At 50.2% G+C, this 26,795-nt stretch overlaps 9 protein-coding genes across 9 annotated transcripts; 4 read left to right on the forward strand and 5 right to left on the reverse strand.

Moving 5' to 3' along the window:
- The first annotated feature begins 279 nt into the window (after window positions 1-279).
- Window positions 280-1,638, forward strand: TrAFT101_007899 (uncharacterized protein). Its single transcript, XM_024908400.2, has 2 exons — window positions 280-419; window positions 489-1,638. Exons 1-2 carry the CDS (start codon window positions 348-350, stop codon window positions 1,458-1,460), a joined length of 1,044 nt encoding a protein of 347 aa, XP_024758980.2. The 5' UTR covers window positions 280-347; the 3' UTR covers window positions 1,461-1,638.
- An 859-nt stretch (window positions 1,639-2,497) lies between these two features.
- Window positions 2,498-8,221, forward strand: TrAFT101_007900 (uncharacterized protein). The gene is made up of 3 exons (XM_024904102.2): window positions 2,498-3,225; window positions 3,313-7,672; window positions 7,789-8,221. Exons 1-3 carry the CDS (start codon window positions 2,996-2,998, stop codon window positions 7,870-7,872), a joined length of 4,674 nt encoding a protein of 1,557 aa, XP_024758979.1. The 5' UTR covers window positions 2,498-2,995; the 3' UTR covers window positions 7,873-8,221.
- On the reverse strand, window positions 8,142-8,597 carry TrAFT101_007901 (uncharacterized protein; the record flags this gene model as incomplete). The annotated part of the gene is made up of 1 exon (XM_066128175.1): window positions 8,142-8,597. The coding sequence occupies one exon, from the start codon at window positions 8,595-8,597 to the stop codon at window positions 8,142-8,144; it is 456 nt and encodes a 151-aa protein (XP_065984292.1).
- Window positions 8,598-8,647: 50 nt separating this feature from the next.
- Window positions 8,648-9,447, reverse strand: TrAFT101_007902 (uncharacterized protein; the record flags this gene model as incomplete). Its single annotated transcript, XM_024905955.2, has 3 exons — window positions 8,648-8,951; window positions 9,012-9,384; window positions 9,444-9,447. 3 exons carry the CDS (start codon window positions 9,445-9,447, stop codon window positions 8,648-8,650), a joined length of 681 nt encoding a protein of 226 aa, XP_024758978.1.
- Window positions 9,448-16,248: 6,801 nt separating this feature from the next.
- On the forward strand, window positions 16,249-19,286 carry TrAFT101_007903 (uncharacterized protein). The gene is made up of 4 exons (XM_024900583.2): window positions 16,249-16,481; window positions 16,562-16,726; window positions 16,802-18,939; window positions 19,013-19,286. Exons 1-4 carry the CDS (start codon window positions 16,347-16,349, stop codon window positions 19,200-19,202), a joined length of 2,628 nt encoding a protein of 875 aa, XP_024758976.1. The 5' UTR covers window positions 16,249-16,346; the 3' UTR covers window positions 19,203-19,286.
- Window positions 19,287-19,984: 698 nt separating this feature from the next.
- Window positions 19,985-20,435, reverse strand: TrAFT101_007904 (uncharacterized protein; the record flags this gene model as incomplete). The annotated part of the gene is made up of 2 exons (XM_066128176.1): window positions 19,985-20,005; window positions 20,112-20,435. 2 exons carry the CDS (start codon window positions 20,433-20,435, stop codon window positions 19,985-19,987), a joined length of 345 nt encoding a protein of 114 aa, XP_065984293.1.
- A 21-nt stretch (window positions 20,436-20,456) lies between these two features.
- Window positions 20,457-20,810, reverse strand: TrAFT101_007905 (uncharacterized protein; the record flags this gene model as incomplete). Its single annotated transcript, XM_066128177.1, has 1 exon — window positions 20,457-20,810. One exon carries the CDS (start codon window positions 20,808-20,810, stop codon window positions 20,457-20,459), a length of 354 nt encoding a protein of 117 aa, XP_065984294.1.
- A 172-nt stretch (window positions 20,811-20,982) lies between these two features.
- TrAFT101_007906 (uncharacterized protein) lies at window positions 20,983-22,215 on the forward strand (the record flags this gene model as incomplete). The annotated part of the gene is made up of 1 exon (XM_024906607.2): window positions 20,983-22,215. One exon carries the CDS (start codon window positions 20,983-20,985, stop codon window positions 22,213-22,215), a length of 1,233 nt encoding a protein of 410 aa, XP_024758975.2.
- A 212-nt stretch (window positions 22,216-22,427) lies between these two features.
- On the reverse strand, window positions 22,428-26,795 carry TrAFT101_007907 (uncharacterized protein). Its single transcript, XM_024905340.2, has 6 exons — window positions 24,578-26,795; window positions 24,331-24,513; window positions 24,178-24,237; window positions 24,057-24,104; window positions 23,839-23,994; window positions 22,428-23,751 (listed from the first exon to the last, which is right to left on the reverse strand). The coding sequence occupies exons 1-6, from the start codon at window positions 26,700-26,702 to the stop codon at window positions 22,580-22,582; spliced, it is 3,744 nt and encodes a 1,247-aa protein (XP_024758974.2). The 5' UTR covers window positions 26,703-26,795; the 3' UTR covers window positions 22,428-22,579.

The following is a 26,795-nucleotide window of genomic DNA, read 5'->3' on the forward strand; positions in this document are numbered from 1 at the left end:
CCTGCCGCAGCTAGCTCGACATCGGTGTCGATAGCGCGATGGGATTGCTGTTTCGGGAAATATCGAAACCCGCCCAGCTGGAGATGTGCCTGATGATCGACTTACGAATGTCGGGGATAGGCACCGTCTCTGTGCGATGAGCAGCGAATCTCGCGGATAATGGAGATAGAGAGAGAAGGGGGTTGAGAATATGGCGCGGTGAAAATGTATATAAGTGAAGAGAATATCATTCATTGTTGGAAGGATATCTCATCGACAAAGAAAAGACACAGCTTCAAGCAACAAAGACATCTCCTCAACGACTTTGAATATTCAAACTGTGTCAATAAAACCGGAATTTAGCCGCAATGTCAATCAAGTACGCCAAAGACCAGCCTGCAGGCTTCACCAACCGCATCGAGCGTGTGGCCATTGTGGGAGTAAGTCTTGCAGCACATCTCTGCTCTGCAGCACGCCGCATTATTTGCTAACAAAAGAATGTCCAATAGGCTGGAGGCCAAGTTGGCAAACACATTGCTGAGGAGCTTCTTAAAACTGGAAAACACACCGTTACTGCCCTGACTCGCGTTGGGAGCCAGAGCCAGCTTCCTCAGGGCGTCAAGGTCGTTCAAGTGGACTATGATGATGAGCAGTCTCTAGTCGACGGCCTCAAAGGGCATCAGTTTTTCTTCATTTCTATGGCTGTGACAGCTCCCAAAGACGCCCAAGAAAAGCTCATTGCCGCGGCTGCCAAGGCTGGCGTGCCCTGGATCATGCCTAACTCTTACGGCGCCGACTTTGCTAACAAGAAGTTGATGAAAGAGTCGATGACTGACAGCACCGCCGCCGGAGTCGCTGCCGTAGAGAAGGCCGGCCTATCCTGGATCTTCATGTCATGCAGCTTCTGGTATGAATACTCGCTTTCCATGGGCCAACCGTTCTATGGCTTCGACATCCCAAACAAAAAGGTCACTTTCTACGACGAGGGCAAGACGCGCATCAACACATCGACCTGGAGACAATGCGGCAGGGCTGCAGCACAGCTTCTCAGCCTAAAGGAGCTGCCCGACGACGAGAACGACCAATCACCGACCGTCTCCCAATGGAGAAACAAGCCCCTCTATGTTTCCAGCTTCCTTGTTTCCCAAAGAGACATGCTGGACAGCATCAACCGGAACCTCGGTACAAAGGACAGTGATTGGGAGATCGATTACGAGGCATCAGATGCTCGCTACAAGAGAGCGTTGGAGATGATGCAGGCTGGAAACTTTATTGGCTTTGGCATGGCCATGTATTCTCGAGCATTTTACCCCAACGGAGACTGCAACTTTGAAGAAAAGTATGGTCTGGCCAATGACGCTCTGGGGCTGCCCAAGGAGGACTTTGATGAAGCTACCAAGTTGGCGATTGAGATGGCTGAGGCAGGATTCGGCCCTCGCAGGATTGCAGAAGTTAGTGGACGTCCACTGCCAGGCCACTGAACAGTTATCCGATCAGGATTGCAGCTGCTTGGCTTGGGCATCAGGGGAGCGGATAATGGCGATGTTGACAGAGTTGCAACAACTGGAGGGGCTGATTGGCTGATTCGTGTATGGATACTGCAGGTAGCAATGCATTCATCTGCCGTTTATGCTTGAAGAAAGCAACTCTTTGGTTGGCTATTGTGCCCTAACTGCCGCGTGGCGCGCATGTGGAATTGATACAGATGCTTCTGTGAGACACATAATTGACGATGTGCGTGTGGTGCAAGTATGGTATGGTATGCGATGCCTCTAGTGCCTAACGGATATCGGGTAAGCAAGCTCTGGAAGGGTTAGTAGATAATTATATGTACTTGTAAGCGACATAGGGCGGCGCTGCTGTAGACTAAGGCGTCTCTAGTGACGTCATTGATATATCATAGCGGGGGTTGTCAAACGGTTTTTGAAGAGCTTCAAGCGTGCCTGAAAATGAAGCGGGAGCTGCACAATCGCCATTTAAAATATTTGAGGAGGGTTCAATATAGAAAAGTGAGGCAGTTGAGAATCAATTGCGGTATGCGCAATTGGTGGTAGTTTATAATGCGCATCGGGGAGCGAGTGGCAAGCTTAGCCAAGCTCGACGCCAATATGTAGCGGGGAGGCATGGATTGGGAGCTCAGCTTGGGTTTTTATTAGCTCCCGAAGACGCCGTGGCTGCCACTCACTATCCAAGCCACCACATGGAGGCCATCCGTTTCATTTCACGTTGTTGTAACCAGCTCTAGCAACAAAGAGAGCCCGGCATAATAAGCTGATGCAGCGCCTGACGGTCTGCGTCTGTTCGCAAAAAGGGGCAGCAGAGAGCAAGGCACTACCCCAGCAGCGCCGAGCCACATGTGCTACCCAGTAGCGCGTAGAATAGCATCATGATTGCATTGACATCTCGTTACTCCAGCATCATCGCCCGATGTTGTGCGTCTGACTGGCTGGCCGTGCGCAACGCAAGCCCCAGCGAAGGGGCATCTAGAAGAAACGGCCACTTAGCGCCGCCCACGGCCAGACGCTGCCCCTCGCCCTGGCCGCTGTTGATGACATTTCCTGGCCTGCCGGGTGGTTCCTGGTGGCTTCAACCCAGCGCCACTCCAGAGCAGCGCCTGCACCGTCCTAGGCCGACGCAGATAGCTATTAGCAGTCCAGGCCATCACACCATGTGCCGGCCAACCAGCAGCTGCTCGGGCTCGCTTGCGGGAAAAAGCAGCTAGACGCGATTCTTCCTTTCTCTCTCTCTTTCTGCCCATCCAGCCCCAAGGGGAGAAGCTGTAAAAGACAAAAGGCCCGGCTGCTTGCTCGCTTGACACTCGCAATCTCCATCGTCTACGTATTAGAGCCCAGCTCAATAGCGCCCTAGCACAGCGGATCGACAGCCGCCACACATCCCTGCAGACACGCAGCAGCAGCGCCGATTACAGAGCGCTGCTTGGGCTTGGGTCCGCTAACGCCACTGTAGCTACAAAACCGCGGGGCAACGCCTTTGGGCCGCCGCTCTTGTTTCCGCCATGAGCCCAGGAATCATGACGACCAAGGAGGTTTATCTGCTGCCGCTCAACGACGACGGCTCGCCGCAGGTCGCGGGCGAGTACATCTACCTCGATCCCAACGGCGATGACCCAATCACCATCAGATTTGCCATCGAGGGCACGTCGTCCATCTGCCGCAACGGCAGCCTTTGGGTCAACATCCCCGAGCAGGGGGCCGAGTTCAGGCGCGACAAGTTCCGCGAGTACAAGTGAGTAGAGCGGGAGAGGCAATATCTGCGGTGCTGCGTGGGCAATGCAATGGCAATGGGCATGTCGCTAACGATGCTGCGCTGCAGGCTGACTCCCGACTTCAACCGCACTCTCGAAATCTCCATCCCCATCTACGAGTCCGGCGTCTTTGCCTTTTACACCACCTATGCCCCGCTGCCCAACCTCGACCCCGACGACGTTCCAAAGTCGGCCGACAAGGAAGAAGCGCTGAAAAAAACCTCGGTGTACTATATCGATGTAGCCCCTCGCCTCAAGCTGGATGGGCGTCCATTGCCCCTTCCTGCGCTGTCGCTCTTCTCCATCATCAGCAAGCTCATGGGCCGCTTCCCTGGCGATTGGGAGCGGCACCTGCGGGGCATCAGCGAGAGGGGATACAACATGGTGCACTTCACGCCTCTGCAGATTCGTGGCAGCTCAAACTCCCCCTACAGCTTGTATGACCAACTGGGCTGGGATCCCGCCTGTTTCCCCAAGGGCGTCAAAGATATCGAGCAATTGGTCGAGCATCTTGAACAAAAGTACTCTCTGCTGAGCTTGACAGACATTGTCCTCAATCACACTGCACACAACACAAAGTGGCTAGAGGAGCATCCCGAGGCGGGCTACAATTTGACCACAGCCCCGTGGCTGGAATCTGCCTATGAGCTTGATACAAAGCTGCTAGAGCTGAGCGGCAAGCTCGAGTCTTTGGGACTGCCTGTCGATATCAAGAACACAGAGGACCTTTTGGAGGTTATGGAAGGAATCAAGAAGCATGTGATCCTTGAGCTTCAGCTATGGGAGTATTATGCCATCAATGTCGAACGAGACGCCGACCAAATCGTAGAGGCTTGGATCAGTGGCAAGACCTCCCCTCCTCTAAACGGTTCTGCTACAATAAACGACTTCGAACACCTCAAGACGGCAGGACTCGGCGATCATGTAGCCTTTATCAAAGAGTATGCTCTCAGAGGCACAGACCGTCTGGGAGAACGATTCAGGCGAAGAATCGAGCCCAGTGTTGCAGCCACCTCGTTGGCGTTTCACTTTGGCCGATACGAAGGCGAAGCTACTCAGTCGGCCGACAAAGCAGCTGCCAAGGCCAAGGCGGTCGAGATTCTGGACGCTATCAATGTTGACTTTTATGCGGAATACGATAAAGACCTAAACCAAATTCTAGAACAACTCTTCAATCGCATCAAGTACGTTCGCCTAGACGACCATGGGCCGAAGCTGGGTCCGATTAACGAGGCCAACCCCCTCATTGAGACATACTTTTCTCGACTACCAGTCAACGAAACAACCTCGAAGCTCACTCCAGGAGAAAGAGCTCTGGCCAATAACGGCTGGGTATGGGGTGGTAATGCGTTAGTAGACAATGCTGGCCCGGATTCTCGCGTGTACCTGAAACGAGAAGTCATTGTCTGGGGAGATTGCGTCAAACTCAGATATGGAGCTGGCCCGGAGGACAGCCCGTGGCTATGGGATCATATGACAAAATATGCCCGGATGCTGGCCAAGTATTTTGCAGGCTTCCGTATCGACAACTGCCATTCAACCCCCATTCACGTTGCGGAGCACATTTTGGACGAGGCAAGAAGAGTTCGACCAAACCTTTACGTCGTTGCCGAGCTCTTTACTGGGTCTGAGGAGATGGACTATGTGTTTGTGAAACGACTCGGTATCAGCTCACTCATTCGAGAAGCCATGCAGGCATGGAGCACGGGAGAGCTCAGCAGGCTTGTTCACAGACACGGTGGCCGCCCTATAGGTAGCTTTGAGGTTGATGATATCTCAAAGTCTGATGTGACTACGCCATCAGATGTAAAGGGAAGTACAGATCTTACAAGAGAGGTTATTAGGAGGATTAGACCCTCGCCAGTCCACGCCTTATTCATGGACTGCACTCACGATAACGAGCCACCCGCTCAGAAGCGCGATGCGCGAGATACGCTGCCCAACGCTGCTCTCGTCAGCATGTGCTCTAGCGCAACGGGAAGTGTCATGGGCTATGATGAAATTTATCCAAGACTGGTTGATCTCGTAAACGAGAAGCGTCACTACACGTCTGAAGCCTCGAGAACTTCATCAATCAAGATTGGGAGAGGAAAGGGAGGCATTGCTAGTATCAAGAAGCTCCTGAACCAGATTCACACCCTGATGGGTAAAGATGGCTATAACGAAACCCATATTCACCATGAAGGCGAATACATCACTGTACACAGGGTGCATCCAGAATCCAGAAAGGGTTACTTCCTCATTGCCCACACTGCGTTCCCAGGATACGGCAATGGAAGAGGAGAATTCAACCCAGTTCTTCTGACAGGAACCCGAGCCAACCATCTGGGTAGCTGGATGCTCGAGGTTGACGACAGAGAAGAGACGGTCAAAACCGTTCTGGAGGATACTAAATTCCTTCGAGGTCTTCCCAGTCAGGTTGTGGATGTTCCTGGAATCAAGATGGAGTACCACGGCCAAGATACTACCATCTCAGTTCGCGACAAGTTCCCTCCTGGCAGCATTGCCCTCTTCGAAACCTGGATTCCAACTGCAGAGCACTCTACTGGTTTGGATAACTACGTAACTTCTGGTGCCAAACAGGCGTGGGCTAATCTGAATCTGATTGATCTCAACTTTTTGCTGTACCGCTGTGAGGCAGAGGAGAGGGATGCCAGCGACGGGCAGGACGGAGTATATGATATTCCCGGCCATGGAAAGCTCGTTTATTCTGGTCTCCAAGGATGGTGGAGCATTCTTGAAGGAGTAATTCGCGACAATAACCTCGGGCATCCAATCTGCCAAAACCTGCGAGACGGTTCTTGGGCTCTAGATTACATTGTGGGCCGAATTCAAAAGCAGAGCCACTCGCCGGGCAGCGAAGGCCTCTCGGGACCTGCAGCCTGGCTTCGAGAACGGTTCGAAGCTGTCAGGGCTATTCCAAGCTTCTTACTACCCCGATATTTCGCACTTGCCATCCGCACCGCATACAGAGCTAGTTGTGATCGAGCATTGGAGCTAATGAACGACCATGTTGCCAAGGGTCAATGGTTCCTCAGCAGCCTCGCTATGGTTAGCGTACAGCAAACTGGACTTATCAAGTCTGCCTCCCTGTGGCCAGATAAGCAGGTACCTTCAATTGCCGCTGGCCTCCCGCACTTCGCCGTGCAATGGGCCAGATGCTGGGGCCGGGACGTCTTCATCTCTATTCGGGGATTGTACCTCGGAACTAGCCGCTTTGCTGAAGCGAAGGAGCATATCCTTGCATTTGCTAGCGTTTTGAAGCACGGCATGATTCCAAATCTTTTGAGCAGCGGCGCTGCACCACGATACAACTCGCGAGATTCAGTGTGGTTCTTCCTCCAGGCTATTCAAGATTATACTCGCCTTGCACCAGAGGGGCTCGATTTGCTCAAGGTAAAGGTAAGGCGACGCTTTCTACCATATGATGATACTTGGTTCCCTGTAGACGACCCGCGAACCTACTCCAAGGAGAGTACGGTCGAGGAGATTATACAGGAGGCTCTCCAAAGGCACGCCTCGGGAATGAAGTATCGCGAGGCAAATGCCGGACCTCAAATCGACTCACAGATGAGAGACGAAGGCTTCAACCAAGAGATCAAGGTCGACTGGGACAATGGACTTATCTTTGGCGGCAACCAGTTCAACTGTGGCACTTGGATGGACAAGATGGGCGAGAGTGACAAGGCTGGGTCCAAGGGTGTTCCTGGCACTCCTCGCGATGGTGCTGCCATTGAAATCACGGGTCTTCTTTATAGCGCTTTGAGATGGGTAGAGCAACTTCACAAGCAAGGAAATTTTGCTCAATCGGGCGTCAAGACCGCCGAGGACAAGCCTGTCTCATGGACGCAATGGGCCGATCTCATCAAAGCCAACTTTGAGAAGTGCTACTACGTACCTCACACTCCTGAAGAGGATGCAAAGTATGATGTTAACCCCAGTGTTATTGGTCGCAGAGGTGTTTATAAGGACCTGTACAAGTCTGGAAAGGAGCATGAAGATTACCAGCTTCGGCCAAATTTCGCGATTGCCATGACTGTGGCAACAGATCTTTTCGACCCCAAGCATGCATGGCAGGCTCTATGTCTTGCAGATTCGGCGATCCGAGGACCTACAGGTATGGCGACCTTGGATCCAGCAGACAAGGACTACCGTCCATACTACCGCAACAGCGAAGACAGCCACGATTTCGCAACAAGCAAGGGCCGAAACTACCACCAGGGACCAGAGTGGCTGTGGCCAACGGGTTTCTTCCTCCGCGCACTGCTGAAGTTTGATCTTCAGCGGAGAAAGACTCCCGCCGGCAGGACTGAGGCATTCCAGCAAGTGACTAGAAGACTGGCTGAGTGCAAGCGGATGATTCGGGAAAGCCCGTGGGCGGGTCTGACAGAGCTTACGCAAAAGAATGGAGAGCACTGTCCTGATTCTGTGAGTTTTTTTTTTTTTTTAAAGATCTTCTTTCCCCTTTCCTCTAGCGCATGAAATCATCATACCTTCAAACCCGCCCCCTTTTTTTGATGCTTATACTGACTATCTGGTTTTAGAGCCCAACGCAGGCATGGTCTGCTGGCTGCCTCATTGACCTATACATGGATGCTATGGAAGAGCAGGAAGCTTTGAAGCAATGAATGGATGACTTTTTGTTTATTACATAGACGGATGATATGACAAAAAATTCACGAGTACATGACATTAGTACAACATATGTATGTAGAAAAAAAGAGAAGCATTTTTGGACGTTATCACAAAGTACACAACATGGTAATACGAAGGGGAAAAAAAAAAAGAGGGTGCATTTTATTTTGATTCGAGCACAAGGAATGTACTGCCAAGTACAGGCATAGAAAGGCCACGTCGATTGATGAATGACGTATTTCTAGCTCACTGCTCCCCTCTCTTAATTCTCCAATATCCCCCCTTCGTATAGAAGCAAGGGACTTCGTATTGAGAGAAAAATGATGAAATCCTCGTTTCGCCCCCCCCCCCCAAACTCTAATTTCTCCACCTTGTAAGAAGACATGATAATATCCCAACAAAAAATATCAACACAGCTAACGCCAAATCCAAAAAAAGAAGAAAAAAAGGCACCAAATAACAATGACAGGATAGTGATAGAGCCGGAAAAGAGGTGAAAATGGTAAAACATAAAGGATCGCCTATTGATGGAGATGTTGAGGGAGCGGCAAAGAAAGGATAAATAATTTTTGTCGTAGCAGATGTGTAAATAAGGCGGTATTTGTATGAAGGATTGGAAGAAGAATAAAGTCGCAAGCAGTCGATGCCGTAGTCGTAGTGCTTCGTCTTGAATTAGGCTCCTATAACATTGGGTTTCATCCATCGCTTTTATTTTCATTTTCCTTTAGCTCTATTTTTTTTCTTGTCACGTCCTTTTTTTTTTTCATATCATGATCGATTGCTGCTGAATGGCCACAGCTTGGTCGTCGTGTTGCGCTTCTCGGACGTCGACGTAAAGGTAGGTAGGCTTGGCGTCGCGTTCGACTTGTCCTGATAGGTCATGGGAATACCGCCGGCGGCGGCGTCAGCGGCAGGGACACCGGAGCCCCAGGAGTCGGTGGCGCCAGCTTGTTTTCGAAGCTCGCGGTTACGGAGGTAGCGACGGCGCCAGATGCATGCGCCTATCCAGATGCCGGCGATGCCAACGACGAGAATGACTAGCATCACAACCCATTGCCAGTGGTTGGAGATCCTGGAGAATGGAGAGTTAGTATACGAAAGACAAAGAGGTAGAAGGATAGGAAGAGCCTACCAGTCGCCGCTAGCCGGGTGTGATTGGAAAGGAATACCCGTGCTGGTCGAAGTACTTGAGGTCGAGGCAGTCGTGGAGGGAGCTACTCCTTTCTGGATGTTGCAAACGCTGTGATACCAGTTGGTGATGGATGCTAGGCCGCTAGGATTCGCGGTACAGGCATCGTCGCAAACGCCGGCGGTTGTCGTCGAAAAGGGCGCAAGTCGAGAGTCGAAGCAGAAGCATGACGTGTAGACGGCGGGACTGTTGCTGGGCACGGCGGGAGGAACACATGCGCCATTGGCATCGTAGAGATGGCCGCAAGCAGCGGCACAGGCAGGCAGTTTTTGGATGTTGCCAAAAGGCACGATGGTGGTGATTGGCAATTGATTCGCTGTAGTGAATCGTGGTTAGACTACGGGCCGCTCGGGAGGCCGACTTGAGGGGGCTTACCCATGATGACGATAGAAAGGAGTAATTAAGGCAAGTATTTACTGAGAAGAATCCGAGACGGAGAAGGGTGAAGTTGATGTGAAATAAAATCTTGACGCCTGCGCCAATTCAGAAGAAATGGAAGAAGCGAGAGAAAGATGGATGCTATTGATTTTTTTTTTGTTGTTTCAGGCAGGGCGCTTGACCAAACACCCGTGGGTCACTCGGTCACGGCCGATGTTGCAAGTTCCGTGGATGTGCGCAAGGCGACAGCTGTCAAAAATAGCCGTTTGTAATGCGCAAAAACGCCGAGCGAATCGTGATCTTCGCCTTGTATCTTCGTATTTTTCGTATGTTTCTTTTCTGCAGTCGTTGTCGTCTTTGATCGGGGGAGAGTCGCCTGAGAGAGCTGACTAAAGCGAGAGCGAGTGCGTAGTCTGGCTAGAAGAGGTCTTTGCGCAGACGTAGTATCGGGAGGGCCGGGAAATGGCACGAGGAGCCGAGACAAGCAAATAAAAGAAGAAGTCGAAAAACGTAGCGAGAGGAAATGCGACCGAACGCGAAAAGGGCAGCCGAGCGATGGACGCGAAGTTGGCGGGATTCGAAGCAAGAAAGGCGAGATCGTGAGAGCTGACGAGGGAGAATGAACAAAAAAAAAAAAGAGAGAATGGATGGGTGGACTTTGGGGAAAATGGTCTGGAATGTAGCGTGCGCGACGCCCAGCAGGAGGGATCCAGGCCTGATTAGTGGTGCATTCGTCGCTGCTGCAGCTCAACTGGCACAGCCTACAGGCGCCAAGAGGGGCCCCATCGGGAGCGACGAGGGCCTGTAGAATCCCGTATTCAGCGCGCGTCAGCGGGAATCCGGCGCTGGGGTGGGCGGGAGCAGGATGGATGGGGGATGGCGCAACGACGGAAGCGGCCTGTTTGATTGGCAGGGATTGAGATGAAGAATGCATTCATGTTGTTGAAAGCGGCTACCTGATTTGGCAAGGCGAAGCTAGTGATTTACGAACAACGGCTGGGGATTTTAATATTACTACTACTACTCTATTGCTGAGTATAGGTGTACTGTGCTGTAAATGGAGATATTTCCAGCTGCTCACGCATCAGCCAGGCTCTCTTCCTCTCTCCGGTGCGAATGTGAGTGTCATTCATCCCATGATCGATCCATCAAGTGTCAATACGACCCAGCAATATATCTTAGCTGCATTGGCTGGCTGTTCTAGAATTAGGCCAATGCGGAGAAGGCGGCGGCTAAAAAGGGCAGGTCGCTGCTACAGCGGGCTCTTGTACCGGTACAAGGCATGTGCAATACGAGATGATTGGGAGTCGATGGAGAGAACTTTGAGAAACGCATGCGCACAACGCCTCTAAATGCATTCCTAGCAGGTAAATAGGGCAAATATCTCTATTAAGCACTAAGATCATCCATCTCCAACTTCTTCCTCGTCTTGCGTAGTTTGTTTCAACCCAACTCCGGTATCCGGTGCAGTGGCCCCCTGTCGCAGGTGTATTGGACCCTGGAAAATGGATTTGTTGTTTTTGTCCCTTCTCCTTTACAGTCCCGGGACGTCATTCAGCGGTAAGGCTGCACTTGGCAAAACGTAGTATCAGTACCTTGCCCTTTGTTTTCGGTACTTCGGACATGCGGGCTCCAGCACATGCAGCTCATTACGGCTGGCGGCAACAGGCCATGATCAAGACGTCTCTCTTACAGCATCCTGCTCTTCTCATCGCCCAGTTCCAGCCACATCCAGCTTTCTCTGCTACATGCAGCTACACAAAGTCATTTGCACGCTTGCAGATCCAGCGCCATCGATCGCCTATCGTACCTACTATGTACTATGTATGACACGGCCGCTGCTTGCTGCTCCTCTCCCTCTCCTTGGGCCCCTGCGCCGCGGCTTCTGATCTCCGAAACAGGGGGCTGAGCAATTGCTGGGCCCGCCGCCCGAGACTATCCATGCGTTATTGTTCTGTTTCTAGCCTCGTGCTCGTGTTCGCGCCGCTGCTGCCGGGCTCTGCTATGGAGAACAGAAGTTTCATCGGATATGGCTGCCGTGGCGATCGTCTTTCTACGGCCATGGAGCGCCGTGTGTGAGTTCGTTACAGCTCCATCACGTCTACGGTTTGAGCGTCTCGTCATCATCAACTGCCTGTGGATCGCATGGATGCCTCTTCGACATGTAGAAAACGTCGAGTCTCCGCTCCCATCTGTCAGAAGCGGGGAAAGAGAATAGCACTAATAGCCCAGTCCATGCATCCCGTCGCTGCTCGGTGCAATAGTCGGCCTTGTGCCGATCCCATCCCTCAGCAGCCACGTCCGGCTTACAAGGCATGACAGGCCATTATGGACAGCAAACTCTACCGTGATGCTGCTGCTACTGCGCGCATATACGAGTCTGTGCCAAGGAAAACAGCGTGTATTGGCGGCGAATGCAACTTTCAAAGCGATATTTTTTTGATATCCTAGCCAAGTCTCGTCATGTGCTCCGCCTCAGCTCTCCATGTTTCATACAGAAGTCAGCGCTCTACCAAAAGACTGCCGACTCCTGGAACCTGCTCCAAACCCTTTTAAAGGCGGCTGGTGCTCGACCTGTCCGTATACAGTCCCGGCTCGCCTCTGCCCCCAAGATTATTCTACAGGTTATTTACCGGAACCTTGAGTGGCTACCGTTGATCTGTCGTCGTCGTCTCGGGCCTTGTGGCTGCTCTTGACAATGCCGACGACTACCCCAGGCGCGAGCCAGGGGCCGCTTTCTGCTGTGAACCGCTGGATCACATACGGCACTTGGGAGGTGGCTATGCATGATTCTTCTTAGCACTCTCCTCAACCATTTTGAGGTCGCTTATCTTGCCTGCTTTGGGAGGAGATCCACTGGGCTTAATCTTCACTTGAGGCCCTACCTGCCCAGAGGCGGTGCTGTTCGAAGTATCGTCTTGTTGTTGCATGTCGTATTGTGTGAAATCGGTCGATATAATTTTGTGACTCTGTCTCAGTTGCAGCTATCGACGAGTGTTTACTGTCCAGCAGACTATTGTGAACACAAAGCACCATGTCTCAGGGGTATTAGGATGCTTTATACTCCTCAAGAAACGCTTCTAAAATCTCGTTGCTGTAGTTCTCAGCTGGCCAAAAGGACCTCACACAAGCCAATCAATCCTAGAATATCATATCTTGTCCAGTTCACCGCACAACCCATCATGGACGCGTGTGCGAGGTACCTATGTATTTTTATTATTCATTAGCGATGAGCCAGCATTCACGAAGCTAGTTTGTACTGCTATTCTTATCATTCGACTTACAGATACACAGCATGAGTATGGCCGTGTCTACTTCGTACAGTATGTTGTTTTACCGGGATCGTGCGGGATCGGAACAGCATCATGTCTCAGGCATGCAGTCTATCGTTAGTCGAACGATGAGGCAAAACCCATTTGTGTAAAGACTTGGCATGGAGGATACCTAGGACCACAGTCGACTTGAGAGTAGCTGAGAACTTTCGTGAGATGACTCAACAACTGGGCTCCAACAGCTATCCCAGGCAGTCTTACCTATGCAGACGGGCCAGTTCTGACCTGCGTAAAACTTTCAAGTCACCAGTTCGCAAAAGTCCATTGTTGGAGACTTTCGCAGCCTAGGTTTCTTTCGCTCAGACACCGTCTTCGTTGCCATGTGTTCTACACCACAACATGAATAGATGACAAAGGGGATAAAAGTCTCTTTGGGAAGCGCCATTCGCTACTTCAGGAACGTGTACTCTCAATGACGTGTTTAGATGAGCATAATATTGAGACATGTTGCAACGGGCGGCTGCAGCGTGCAATAGAAGCATCGAATCTGCAAGAGAAAGATTATAAATGTATGTGTTGTCTATTCCCTCGTCCTTACCGCCCTTTGCTCTCTTACGAAAGTACAGACATGGTCTAACTGGTATCTCTAAACAGCCTAGCTGGCAATTGTCTAACAAAGCTCCCTAATGAGTAACAATACGGCTATAAGATTGCAATATCGGTGGCTGTTCGTGATGAGGCCTCCTCTTAGCCACCTATGATATGGCGTGATGTACGACGGACACGCCGACCTCGTTATCGTTTTGTTACCTATCTCTCGTTGGGTAGAGGTAACCTTTGGCTGCACATTCATATAACTTTAACCCACAATCTTAATTGCTTAAAGTAACGTCGAGTAGTTGGTTTTTGCAGCCACAAAGCTCTAGGAGTATTGAAGGCTAAGTTATGCCATTATTTTCATCATTACGAGAGGGGTACTAAAACTATACGACCTCTCTCCGACGAAATCTTGTAGGTCTGTCTGACAGGGTGGCACATTTTAACAGTGTACCTATTCTTCACGGCAAGGGGGCGTCAGCGTCATCCGGAGCACAGCATCTGACAAAAATTCTTCATCTCGCCAGCGCTTGTATAGAATTTCCCTATCAGAGCATCTCATAAACGGTTGGATGGTCGTACTGCACTAACGCAGGGGCACTCAAACGCTAAGCCACGATTTGCCCAGACTGGGCCATAGCTTCGAGTCTTGCTTCCGAGTTTTGAACTATCCGGATGATCTTTTATTTGTATAAGCAGGTCGTCTCGGTAACGGAAGCGGACAACCCAACTCTGAGAGTCACCACAGGCGCGCTTTCATTACTACACGCTGTCTTCCTACTACGATTGGAGCACGACGAATGTTACCAAGTCTAGTGGCATTTCACTCGTATTCACTAACAAGTGAGATGTTACTGTTATGTGTTCGCTCGAATTTCCATAACTGTAAACTTGTGTAGTTCATAAATCGAATCAAAATCTAGAGCCTTACATGCGACTCTTCAGGGTAATGTTCCATAACGTTGGTTGTGAGCCTCTTGAAGCTTTTCTCATAGATGGGCAGCTTTAAACGAGGAACAAGGACGGCACGTATATGACAAGGATGACGTGGTCTTCCCAAAGGAATGATATGTATAGTTAGGATGCGATAAGCACGATCGATTTCTTCTTCAGGTGTGAAACAACCCAACATCTTCGGAACCTCTTCCGGGTCTTACACTGTCTCAGAACGTCTGACGCATGACGCGGTCTCATACTATGCCAACACAGAAAAAGAGAAAAGAAAAAAAAAGTCTTATCCGGTGAGTTGTTGAAGCCTGGTGCTATGTCTGTAATTTTCAAAGAATATCACACTCTCCAGCGTCTTACAGCTTATACCAAATTAGCCAGCTGGATGATCCAATGGCGCATTGGAAGCCTGTTACTATTCACGCTTAGTATAACGATAAGGGGTGTCGATGTTCAGGGTTTCTTTGAAGTCCCTTGATGATCTTAATGTGTTGTACTCCGTAACACCTCAGGAACATGCTCTCACATGGTGTTTAAATAATCCATGCCTAAGCTTGGCAGCTGAAATGCCATCGACATGCCACGACGTTACTCGAATGGGTGTCGTAGGACATCTAGACGATGCCACTTTCGCCTTTTACCTTTGGCATAGCAAGCACTTATGGACTCGTGCTTCGACCCAAGCAAAGGAAACCTGAAGGATATACTCGGAAGGTATCACAACATGGACTTTATGTTGTTTAGTCTCGTTTTCACGTGGTCGGGCCGCAATGGCTTCGGCGACCACCGCTAGATTGTCCTCGAGTCTCTGGCGATGCTGAAGCTGCGTCGGTCTTGAGGCAACGTTACGTACGATGAAGATGCTTGATACAGTACGGGACTTTATAATAGACCAAGAAGCGGCCGTGACACATCGGATAGTTGTCGGTGCTATCGCGCGGTGTGCGCATCTTTAAACGAGGAATATTGTGAAGACTCTGGCTAGTTACGATGACGGCATTTGACGATTCACGAAGACATGTAGCCATAGATTTCCTAATAACTTCTAATTGTCTATGATATATTAGGCTTGATGAAGAGTGTGTGTAAGTGGGCGAGTGGCCGCTATCTACATTTACTATGGGGCCATGCACCAAACGGCGTAAGTGAACGCAAGGTGGAATAAATGGCTTTGCTTGAGATGATGATAGCTTGAGCCCCAGTATTCACAAACGACGGTGAAATGGATCTCTACGATGAACAATCCGAGGATTCATAATTATTGGTTAATACATAGTGAGCATGACTCGTGAGCATTGTGTTCATTATCCACCACAACTTGACGGTCCAAACGTGTGAGCTCCATGTATTGAGTAGCTCGAGCTTGACGCTCTTAATCACAAGCTCTAAATGCTTGGTAATGACGATTGACGCTTCCTGCGTGCTAGATAATTGACAATGCGGGGGACGTTGTCCTATATCGGCGCCTGTCTGGTTGGAATCATGTCCATTACTGCTACTTTCCTAGCTGGGCCATTGGGGGTCTTGATGTCGATGTTTGGGCATAGAGATAGGAGCCTGACGCTAAAATGCTGGAATAGCAGGACATGGTGCCACGTCGAATTGAGGAGAAGCCTGTTAGTCTCAGACAGGGGACAGGGATATGGATGTATTTGTTAATGCTATTTTTATTTTTTTTTAAATAAAGTGAAAAAACCTCTTGAAAGCTGTTCATCAACGTGATTGACAAAGCAGCATCACTGCAGGTTCGTTCTGACGTTCCAGGTTAGGCACTGTAGAAGCCGCGGGTTAGCGATGAGCTCTGGGGCTATAAGCTCCCCAGCTGCTATAAGCTCTGCTATAAGCTCCGCTATAAGCCCCGAGTTGGGTGGCTGCGGTGGCGGCGGTGTGATCGCCCGTGCAGTCTGCCACGCCTTTTTTTCGCCACAAATAAAACAGTTCGCCGCTTAGCGCTCCAAAGTGCATAAATCATGCATTAAGCTAAAGCTACGTCACAAGACTTAAACATGCCATTGCTTTTTCTGGTCGCCAACGCTGGTTTCCCCTTTTCGCAGCAACTCGCAGCCAGAGGCGATGCAGCATCATGCTCGGGGACAATAAGAACGACACGTGCGACGGCGAGGATTACATCCGGCCGGCGTCCAAGACGGAGCGCGATCTCGAGGTGCAGCTGGTCCTGTCCTTGATTCTGGGCATTGGGGCCTTTATCGCATTCTGTGTAAGTTTGGCGATTCCACGGTTGCTGCGCTGCTGCTGGACGCGCGCAAGACTAATTCGCTGCCTTTGCAATCATTGCAGATTCTGCGCCCGCGATGGCCGACTCTCTACGCCGCGCGCAAGAGGCGCCTTGATCCCACGATTGGCCTGCCGCCGCTGACCGACTCTTTCTTTGGATGGATCCCCAGGCTGTACAAGGTGACGGAGGAGCAGATTCTGGCGTCGGCTGGACTCGATGCGTTTGTGGTACGTTGGCAGAGTGCTGTTGGAGATGTGAGGAGCGAAATATTTCCGGTGCTAATTCGATTCATTGCTGTGCAGTTCTTGACCTTCTTCAAAATGGCCACCCGCATCTTTGCCATCATGACCTTCTTCGCCTTCGTCGTGCTGTGGCCAATCAACTACAGCTACCGCAACTTCCAGCCTTTGCTGGGGGGAAACCACACGACTGGTGACGACCCCGACGACTGGGACGACCTATATCGGCCCATTGGCCTGCCTTTGGGCTCTGTTGCGATGGGCTTGGAAGACAAGATAGAGAAAGACAAGAGCCGGGAGAGGACGTTTTTATGGGCCTACGTCTTTTTCACGTACTTCTTTGTGGCGCTGACAATCTACTTTATTAATAAAGAGACGTTTCGCATCATTGGGTACAGGCAAGACTACCTGGGATCGCAGTCGACCCTCACGGACCGAACATTTCGCCTTACGGGCGTCCCCACTGATTTCAGAACTGAAGCGCGCATTAGAGCCGTCATTGAGAAGCTACGCATTGGCACGGTCGAGACTGTGTCAATATGCAGAAATTGGAAGTCGCTGGATAAGATCGTCGAAGAAAGACACCAGATCCTTCATAAGCTTGAGCTGTCCTGGGCGCGCTACCGAAAGCAGCAGCTGTATACGGCCGCGAATGCCCGAAATGGCCGTACCGATTCTCCGCGAAACAATTCTCATATTAGCGAAGGCGATGAAGAGTCTGGCGAGAATTGGCGGCTCCTAGGCGGCGGCTCCGGCCAGGCCCACGTCTCGGAAGGCGATCGACCCCAAGTCTCCATCCGCTACGGAATCTTTGGATTGCGGAGCCGCAAGGTCGATGCTATTGACTACTACGAGGAGAAACTTCGAAGGATTGACGAAAAGGTCATTGAGGCCCGCAAGAAGGAGTACGCCACCACCGACATGGTGCTTGTGACCATGGACTCTGTCGCGTCATGCCAGTTGATCGTCCAAGCTCGAATTGACCCCCGGCCAGGACGATTCTTGACTAAGGCTGCGCCGTCACCCTCTGACATTGTGTGGAAAAACACTTACGAGCCGCGTGGAGTGCGACGTATCAAAGCATGGACGATTACTCTATTCATCACGATTCTGACGCTTGTCTGGATTTTCCCAACGGCGTTTCTTGCGTCTTGGCTCAGTATATGCACTATCCAGAAAGTCTTGCCATCCTTCTCCGTCTGGCTCAAGGACCACGCCATCATTCACTCGTTGTTTCAGAACGGTCTGCCTACATTGGTAGTCTCGCTGCTTAACGTTGCTGTTCCCTATCTCTACGAATTTCTATCAAACCGTCAAGGAATGATATCCCATGGCGATGTGGAACTGTCGCTAATCTCCAAGAACTTCTTCTTCACCTTCTTCAACACCTTCTTTGTCTTTGCTGTCTCAAGAACCGGTTTTGATTTCTGGAGCGTACTTCAAGACTTTCTTAAAGACACGAGCAAGATCCCTAGAGCGATAGCGGCTGATGTGGAGGACTTGTCCGTCTTCTATATTAATTTCATCATGCTGCAAGGCATTGGCCTGATGCCTTTTCGAATTCTGGAAGTTGGAAGCGTGTTTCTCTTCCCAATCAATCGCTTTCTGGCCCAGACACCGCGAGACTACGCCGCGCTTAAGAAGCCGCCCTTGTTTCAATATGGGTTTTATCTGCCAACTTCTCTGCTCGTTTTTAACCTTTGCGTCATATACTCCGTTTTGAGATGGGGCTTCGCTATCCTGCTGTTTGGAACCCTGTATTTCTCCATCGGGTATTTTACATTCAAGCACATGCTCCTCTACGCGATGGACCAGCCGCAGCATGCGACTGGAGGTGCCTGGCAGATAATATGCTACCGTATCGTCATTGGACTAATTGTCTTTGAGATTGTCATGGTCGGACAGATTGCTTCACTCTCCGCCTTTGTACAGTCTGTGGCGATCATGCCTCTCATCCCCTTTTCGATTTGGTACAGCTACTATTTCAAGAGGCGATTTGTACCGTTGATGAAGTACATTGCTCTGCGAGCCATCAAATCTGATGAGGGCTCCGATGAAGACCAAGCTGTTGTGGATGATGAGGAGTCTGATGACGCTAGCCCAAGTCGCTCACGATCACGAGAAATGCTGCGTAGAGGCAGTACGTTGGATGAACTTAAGGAGAAGGGTTTGACGTTTACGAACCCAAGTCTTATCGACCCGTAAGTAATTTTCTGCAACATATTCCATCTCTGGTTTTTGTGTAATTGTATTATGGCTAACATGTTCTTTTAGTCTACAGCAAGCTTGGGTCTACACTGATCCGCCTCCGATCACAATGACAGACGAGGAGTCTGAGGATGGCTCTGGAGAAGGGTCTGAAGACCAGCCGACCTTGGTGTTGCCTAACGCAGACAGCTCCTTGGGCATTGGAGAAGATAATGTTTGGCTGAACGCAGCAGGACGAGACCGAAGTACAAGATGAGACAAAATGAGATGAGACAAGATGAGATGAAAATAATCTGTGACAGAATGCATATTGAATGGGTGTCTGTGAATATGATGGGGGGGGGGGGGACATCTGCTGTTTTCTTTCTCATTGCTGTTCATTCTCACATGGGGGCGTTATTGATTGATGACTGATACACGATGGTTTTTTTTTTCTCTTTCTCTACGTTGGCCGCGATTACATTTTATGCCTTGCTCTTTGCCTCTCATATATATGGCAAGAACGATACCATTGATTACTTTATTTAGATAGCGCTTTTCTTTCCTGACGCGTTTATTCGGAGGAGGAGCGAAGATGAATGATGAAGGAGAGCTCAAGATATATTAACAAGAATGCGTATCATTCGCCGAATCGCCATTTCCCGCTTCATGTGATGTCAACTCTCGTTTACTTTTAACATCATTCTATGCCTGAACGACTGTCCTAAAAATACATGTACACTTTTTTTTTCTTCCATAACTATCATCCTTTAATTAGAAAAGAAAAGCCTCCTGCCCTGGAGGCAACTCTGCAAAACGTCTTCTCAAATCTTTGTCTCGAGAGGTGTTGCGGGAGCCCGGTCAACGAGATCGAATGGAACTTCCCGACGGCCTGCAAATAGGCCTGGCGAAGCAATAGCTGTTGTGGCACTGGTGACAAGCGGCGACAGGAGGATATATGCGCTTCCTGGGCAGCTGGCTGACGTGGAAATGGTGTATGGAGGTGAATACGGGGATGAAGACGAGGAGCCTCGTGAGTGATGCCCACGGTGTTGCGCTTCACTCAAAGTGGTGCTGCTGCTGATCCGGTATTAGAGATTTCTGCCGCCATGAAGCTTCCTGTCGAATTAGTCCAGCAGGTGTACCAACACCTATTGCCGGTGGATTTTAATTCAGCGAGACATACATGTCGAGTATAGTATTTCGCATCTCTTGATCGTAAGCTGCTTACGAGCATGCTGAAGCAGGGAGGATGGTGGAGCAGCATGACGAGCATCCTATCACCTATGAGATCTACACCAATGTCGAACCTAAGTCGCGAGAGTATCATGGGCAAGTGGCTTTCGAGAGAATGCAGCCTCTTGAGCTTGGAGAAATCTGCCTTTGTTGAAGTTGGCTGTACAGACTTCAGCGCTGCTGTGCCTGGATCGATGCCGGGAGATATGCGTGGAGCGATGAATTTTACAGTGAGCCTGTGCGGCAGGTTCTTGATGGCTGTGCATGGCCGCATTGCTTACATATATGAGCTGAATCATGTGTGTTTTCCAGAGAGGTTGCTGTGGTCGCTTCCGATTCGGCGCAGACAGGGGCTGCCACTGGGATTGCTGCGTCCGGTGGCAAGGATATTGTGTCCGAGGAGAGTGATTTCTTGCAGTATGGATACTTCTTCTGAGAGATATTCTGTGGCGTTTCTGATGGAGGGCCGGGTTGGGATGGTTTGCGATATCACGACTGAGAGGACGGGGAGTTCGAGTCCTGCGTCGAGCTCGGCCAAGGCAAATGAACCAACGGCAGCAGCAGAACCTGGATCTAGATCTGGATCTGGATCTGGATCTCGAGTATCGTCTGTATCGGTAATGTCTTTATCATCGTCGGCGCAATGCATTTGCCAAGAGCGACTGGTATGTCACCTTGTGCCACTAGAAGATGGTCCGAGATCGCTATATCGCAATGTCTGTCATCCAGATGATCCTCCGCGAGCAGTTGCCATCTGCCCTCAGAGAAAATGCGTGGCTTTTGGATGTGGTTCCGGTATTGAGCTGCACTGGGTTGATGCCATGACTGGCCAGAATCTCAGTCGATGGTTTCCACTTACATCTCCAAGCGACTTTCTCTATTTCCTGCCGCCACGAAGGGGAGTAGACACACCGAGGAAACTGAGACTGATCAGCTCAGCCGCTGGCCTGGGCAATCCTATGGACCTACTAGATGGCATTCTTCACGGATTCAGCACGTCGCTATTGGGATCAGGGAGCACAGCGATAGTGTCGTCGCTGGATTCTGAGCCTTGGCATGCGCGGCGTGAATATGGAATCCCTTTTGCGGCCAGCGGATCGAGCCAAGATGTCGATGTGGATCAGGACGAAGATCTCTTGAGTACGAATGTACCACAAGATAGCCCTATTCGGCGGCTGGCTGCTGCGAGTGCCGACCATTTTCGTGCGGTGCCGTTGAGTGACGGTTACCATATCCTCTTTACCGACCCTCGTACTGGAAACCTATGTTTGGGGTCTGATGCTCCTGTAGGCTCTCTTACTCGTCTCCTTCGTAAGATCTGGTTTCGCCCTCCCCAACAAGCGTATTCACCTGCACCGCTATTGTATGCTGTTGGAGCTGATACGAGACATGGTGTTCGTGTCGTCGCGACCTTTGCGGCCCGACGACGAGAAGAATTTTTCGGGGTTTCTGATATAGGCGTAAGAAGATTTGATAATAGGGACTCTGGGAAACAGCTTCTTGTTTTTTATACAGTTCCGCCGGATATCTTCTACGATATGCGTCGGGCAGACTCTGAGGCTAGATCTACGGGATATCACTCTCCTGAAGATCGGGAACCAGGACGCTCCGAGTCAAGATACAGCCCCGTCGACATATTCAGCGACCCTTTTGAGGAGAACTCGGTTTATCCAATGGAGATACATGGACATGTGGTGGCGACTTGCGGGAACCTTACAGAAATTGCACTAAACTCTTCGCCAGACTTGATAATCTGGGCCTTTGCCGCGGAAGGATGGGCTAAGACTTGGGTATTGGATATCGGGAGACGGACACCTATCATGCGGTCTGCTGCTCAACGAGACGGGAGTATTAGACAAGTTGATGCTGATGGCGATGTCATCATGACTGACTCTTTGCCTTCTCTGGACTCGTCCTCGGAGATGAGTTCCCTAGATTTTAACCTCTTTGATGGCGCCCCGATCAGCGACACGCGTGGCGAGCTGGTGGTGTCAAAGACAACGACGGTACGGCGCTGCCATGGCAAGAGGCATCGTGTGCGGGGGGACATTTAGCAGATGCAGGATCATATGGATGATACTCTGAGTATAGACTTGGTGGAAGAGGTGGGTAGTATTACGAGGTTGAATGTTGAGCTCTTGTCCTAGACGCGGGCATAACTCTGTTGGAGGATTGAGCTTGGAGTTGTTATTATGATTATGCTGGTATAGTTACGTATTAGGATAATATAGTATTCTTGAATGAACCAATCATGAGCATTGCTTGTGTGACATGGCTTTGGTATTATTTGTTACTGTGAAAGCATCTCATTTCGCTGATAATGAATCTTAACTAGTTCTATATAGTAGACCGCTATATATATCTCGTTAGTGGAGTAATAGTAAATGGGTAATAGTCGAGTCAGCTCTCTTTCCAGCATCAAGATCCAGGCTGGGAGACTGGAGGGGTGTTCTCGCTGCCGTTGCCCATGGCCATACCGGGATATACCATTGGCCCTCCTTGCATCCCTTGCCAATTCATGCTTGGCCAGCCTTGAAAAGCCATTTGAGCGGCCATCTGCGGTGTCATTTGAGGCATCTGTGGAGGGCTGCCTGTGCCTGGCGCCAAGGATGTCTGCGCCTGCGCCTGCGTCTGTGCTTGTGCCTGTACGTGTGGTTGCTGGGAGGCCATGTTTGGGTATTGGGCCTGGCCATGAATGAATGCCTGAGGGGTGTACATCATGTTCATGTAAGGGGGGAAGAAGCTGGGCGGTGGTGGTCCGCCTGCTGGGTAGCCGTTGGGCAGCATGTAAGGGTTTGGGGCGTGAGGTTGGCCGGAAGATAGTTGGTAGTGTCCGGCGGCGGCGGCGGCTGAGGAGGAGGGCGTTGGTGATCCGTTTGTGGTGGCGAGGCTGGGGGCGGCTAGGTTTGGGCTGGGATTGGCTTCTGCTGCGGCGATGGGGATTTTGTTGTCGAGGAGTGGGATGGCGGGAGGAAGAGTTTGAGGCGGTTGGGGCTCTGCTGCCTTTTTCTTGGGCTTGTCGTCGTCGTCGTCGTCGTCGTCGCTTGAGTCGTCGTCATCGTCGTCGTCGATGTGTCTGGCGATGGCGGCTTCTCGGGCGCGGATGCCCATGTCTTTGGCTACTCTGTCTGCGTCTTTGCCGTAGATGTTCTTGAGGTAGCGCATGAATTCGAGATAGGCCGAGAAGACGGTGTTGATGTGGTCGTCGGAGAGGGTGACCTGGGCGTCTTTGGCGTCGTCGTCGCCCGAGGCGTCCTTCTGTGCGTCGAACTCGGCGATGGCGAGGGCTGTCTGGCAGGCGTTTCTGATTTGGCGGCCGTTCCAGCGCATCTTTTCGTTCTTTTCCCAGTAGTCGCTTGCGTAGTTGAGGATCTCTTTCTTGTTGATGGTGATGGAGCGGTTCTTCTCCCGGAAGCGCTCCTTGATGAGGCGGAGGTTGAGCTTGAAGATTTTGCGGGTGGATTTGAGATCGAGGGGTGGGTAGTAGAGGCTGACGTGGATTCGGGAGGCAAAGGCTTCGTCGAAGTCGCCGATGCGGTTGGTTGTGAGGAAGAGGATGCCGGCGTAGTATTCTAGGACTCGGAGGAAGACTGTGCGTGGTATACGTTAGTTTGCTCTAGGTAAGTAAAGTAAAGTAAAGGAGAAGTTGTGCAATCCATTGGAATTTTAGACATTACCGGCAACAAGTCCGTTTCTGATAAAGTTCTTGGGAGATCGTTGTGCGAGGAAGACGTCGGCTTCGTCGAGGAGAAGAATGCTGCCCCATCTGTTGGCGAGACTGAAGTTGCGCTCCAATGCTGTTTCTACCTCGCTGGCAATTGTTCCCAAATCTCCTGTATCGAGTCAGTCAAAGTAGGTCTACGCTTGATGTTATTATATATTGGAGGGCACATACCGCATGTAATTTGGAATAGAGGCTTGTTAAATCGTTCAGCAACACCCTCTATGGCATGACATGTTAATACTTATACCGCCAGAAGTAGAAGAAGTTATTATATATAGGATGATAAGCCTACCTGCTGTAGTCGTCTTGCCCACTCCAGGAGCTCCGTGGAGGAGAATAATAAGGCCCTTTCCTATGGAATGTGTCAGCAAACATTGTTGGGTGATCTTCACCGTCTTTGCTTGTAAGTCATTTCAAAAAAGAGATCTAGTGAGGTGCAACTTGCCTTTCCCTCGTACAATGTCGACTTCTTCATTATCACTGACTCTAGCTGCCTTGTCGCGAAAGTGTTGGGCGACTAAACAGTGAACTATATCCTTGTGGCCCGTTGGGAGGACAAGCTGATCAAAAGCTGTTTTCTTCTTTAGGCCTTCGTCAGCGGGGTTCAAATATTTCAGGTCAAGTTTTGCTATCATTCCGAATGGTTAGTCCCTGAGAAATAAGCAAAGCGATATTAAGAGAGATTCGCGCACCCCATTTTCGGCTTCGCAAGACGAACCCGAATACCCGATATGGCATGATCAACAGGTCGTCCTCTGTAAGCGAGTCCTTGGCTGCTGCCAACTCTTTCAGTGAACGGGGATGAATCGCAACAGGTGGCTCAATATTCAGCTCTTCGGCACTGGCCATTATACCGGCGACATATTCTTCGTATCTATCCTTCTCAATGTAAGCGTCGGCATATACGTAATCGCCTTTGCAGCAAGCTCCCAGGCATGAGTGCGCATCCTTGTCGTCTGATGAAGCACTTTGTCCCAAATCTCGCCCGATGATTGATTCCACCTTTGGTTGCCAGTTATTCACCTGGGCCGCGTCATTCATGGCGTTTGCCGCTGCTGTTTCTGCATCCTTCACCGCAAAAGCCTCTGCAAAGTCAATCATGACTTGACTGTCGATCTCGTCGCGCGTCTCGAGCGCAAAGCCGTTATAATGCATGTGCTTTATATGCGCAACGTCTACAAACAGCTTGCCGCGTTCTACTAGTTTGTTTCGATATCCCGACTCCCCGGTTTCTGACTTGTTTTCTGTGCGAGCGTGATGGCCCGTGGCTGCGAACCGAATGGGGTAGACATCGAGCGCAGTTATAGCCTTTTCGCCGTCAAACTTTTCGATGGTAAAGGTTTGAGTTACTGGCCCAAGCTGCTTACCATCGAAGTCGATATAGACGCAGTGAAGAGTAATGTTTTCCACTGGTGAGTTTTCGTCTTTGTTCCAGATTCGCCAAGGCGGAGTGACCAAGTGGCCTGTGCTGGTAATATTCATGACTCTGTATACTTGCTGTTGTCCTTGGCCAACTACAGTATCTCCCGGCTTGAAGAGGTACCATATGTGTTTGAAAGATATTGTTCGCAAGCCTGGTTGTGATAAGTAGTTTATCTTGGCCTTGATTACACGATCCATAAATTCAATCAGGCAGCCGAGGTGTTGAAAAGCCGTCAAGGTAGATGCATATTCCTCTTTACCTCCATCTTCAACTGCATTATTTGTCTCGGAGGTATCTTGTGCTTCATCATCATTTTCATTTTTTAGAACCTTTTCGTCATCAAGTTTCTCTTTGGACTTGGAAAGAATAGTATCTTCCAGCTTGCGATATTGGGCGCGGATTTCCTTATCGTAGTGCACTAGTGCTCGGTAAGGCCGGACCATGACGACTCCATTGTTACCGTCGTATGACTTTGGTTTCAACTCGAAAATTTCACGAAGTATATCAATGATATACTTCGACCTTATTCGAATTCTCTCAGGCACAACCTGCTTGCTGGGGTCTGAATCATCGACCATCTCTTTCCACGAAGACAAGCTCTTTTCCGCCGTTGCCATTACACCTACTGTCCTTTCTTGTGGTGGTGGTACTGCACGGCGCGCGTACCAGGGGTTGGAATAGTCGTCGAAGGTAATAGCCGGCTCCTCTATCAAGATATCAATGACAAAATATCGGCTTTCTAGCTGATTGGGATTGTGCGGAAATTTGAACATTTTCCAGTTCATAGGGTTCAGCTCGACCATCAGCCCATCATTAAAAACACCCGCTTTGGCATTTTCCTCTTGATTTTCGTTTTCACTAATTTCCTCAAAGGTCAGGATCCGATCTCCAGGGCGTGCACTCTGCAGCTCGTCTCTCAACATGTTACAATAACTCTGTAGCTTTGATGTGGTATCTCGTAGCTTGTCGCGCTCCTCTGAGGCAGTGTCCACAATTCCAGTGAGAGTCTCGATATACTGGAGCTCCCATCCGATCTCATATATTTTGCGCCCCAGTGACCAAGATTCATCCTTGGTTCTTTCTTCTACTCCGCTAAAGTGACTCTTCATTTGCTGGAGAAGCCCTTTTAAATCATCGCCAGAGATTTGCTTTGTACCCTCTTTAAGCTCGGTCTCAAGTTTTTCTCGCTGCTGCTTTTCTTTCTCAATACTTGCCTCTGCAAGGGCAAGCTTCTCTCTCAGCTTAATCAACTCTTCTTCAAGTCCTAGTGGTTTTGCATTCGCTGTATCGGATATCACAGAGTCTGAAATCTGTGGGTCTGTGGTGTCTGGGTTGGCTGCGGCATCTTGGCTTTCTTTAGAGGCTATGATTGATTTCGTTAATACCTCGGCCATGATGGCTAATGTTTAGAGCATTGAAGGCGTGTTGCTGGAGAGTTTCTGTTCCCTCTTGTTAGGGTGTGGAACGTGTGACAACTCTTCCCTTAG

This window comes from Trichoderma asperellum, chromosome 4 (assembly GCF_020647865.1).
Source record: "Trichoderma asperellum chromosome 4, complete sequence".
NCBI classification, from domain to species: domain Eukaryota; kingdom Fungi; phylum Ascomycota; class Sordariomycetes; order Hypocreales; family Hypocreaceae; genus Trichoderma; species Trichoderma asperellum.

Excerpts from the sequence above, each read along its gene's own strand:
- TrAFT101_007899 (XM_024908400.2), top strand. The coding sequence starts at position 348 with ATGTCAATCAAGTACGCCAAAGACCAGCCTGCAGGCTTCACCAACCGC. Across the intron at positions 420-488 it reads AGCGTGTGGCCATTGTGGGA|GCTGGAGGCCAAGTTGGCAA; the intron begins GTAAGTCTTGCA and ends AATGTCCAATAG.
- TrAFT101_007903 (XM_024900583.2), top strand. The coding sequence starts at position 16,347 with ATGCTCGGGGACAATAAGAACGACACGTGCGACGGCGAGGATTACATC. Across the intron at positions 16,482-16,561 it reads GGGCCTTTATCGCATTCTGT|ATTCTGCGCCCGCGATGGCC; the intron begins GTAAGTTTGGCG and ends CAATCATTGCAG. Across the intron at positions 16,727-16,801 it reads CTGGACTCGATGCGTTTGTG|TTCTTGACCTTCTTCAAAAT; the intron begins GTACGTTGGCAG and ends ATTGCTGTGCAG.
- TrAFT101_007900 (XM_024904102.2), top strand. The coding sequence starts at position 2,996 with ATGAGCCCAGGAATCATGACGACCAAGGAGGTTTATCTGCTGCCGCTC. Across the intron at positions 3,226-3,312 it reads GACAAGTTCCGCGAGTACAA|GCTGACTCCCGACTTCAACC; the intron begins GTGAGTAGAGCG and ends GCTGCGCTGCAG. Across the intron at positions 7,673-7,788 it reads GAGAGCACTGTCCTGATTCT|AGCCCAACGCAGGCATGGTC; the intron begins GTGAGTTTTTTT and ends ATCTGGTTTTAG.
- TrAFT101_007907 (XM_024905340.2), bottom strand. The coding sequence starts at position 26,702 with ATGGCCGAGGTATTAACGAAATCAATCATAGCCTCTAAAGAAAGCCAA. Across the intron at positions 24,514-24,577 it reads CTTGCGAAGCCGAAAATGGG|CAAAACTTGACCTGAAATAT; the intron begins GTGCGCGAATCT and ends TCGGAATGATAG. Across the intron at positions 23,995-24,056 it reads TCTATTCCAAATTACATGCG|GAGATTTGGGAACAATTGCC; the intron begins GTATGTGCCCTC and ends GACTCGATACAG.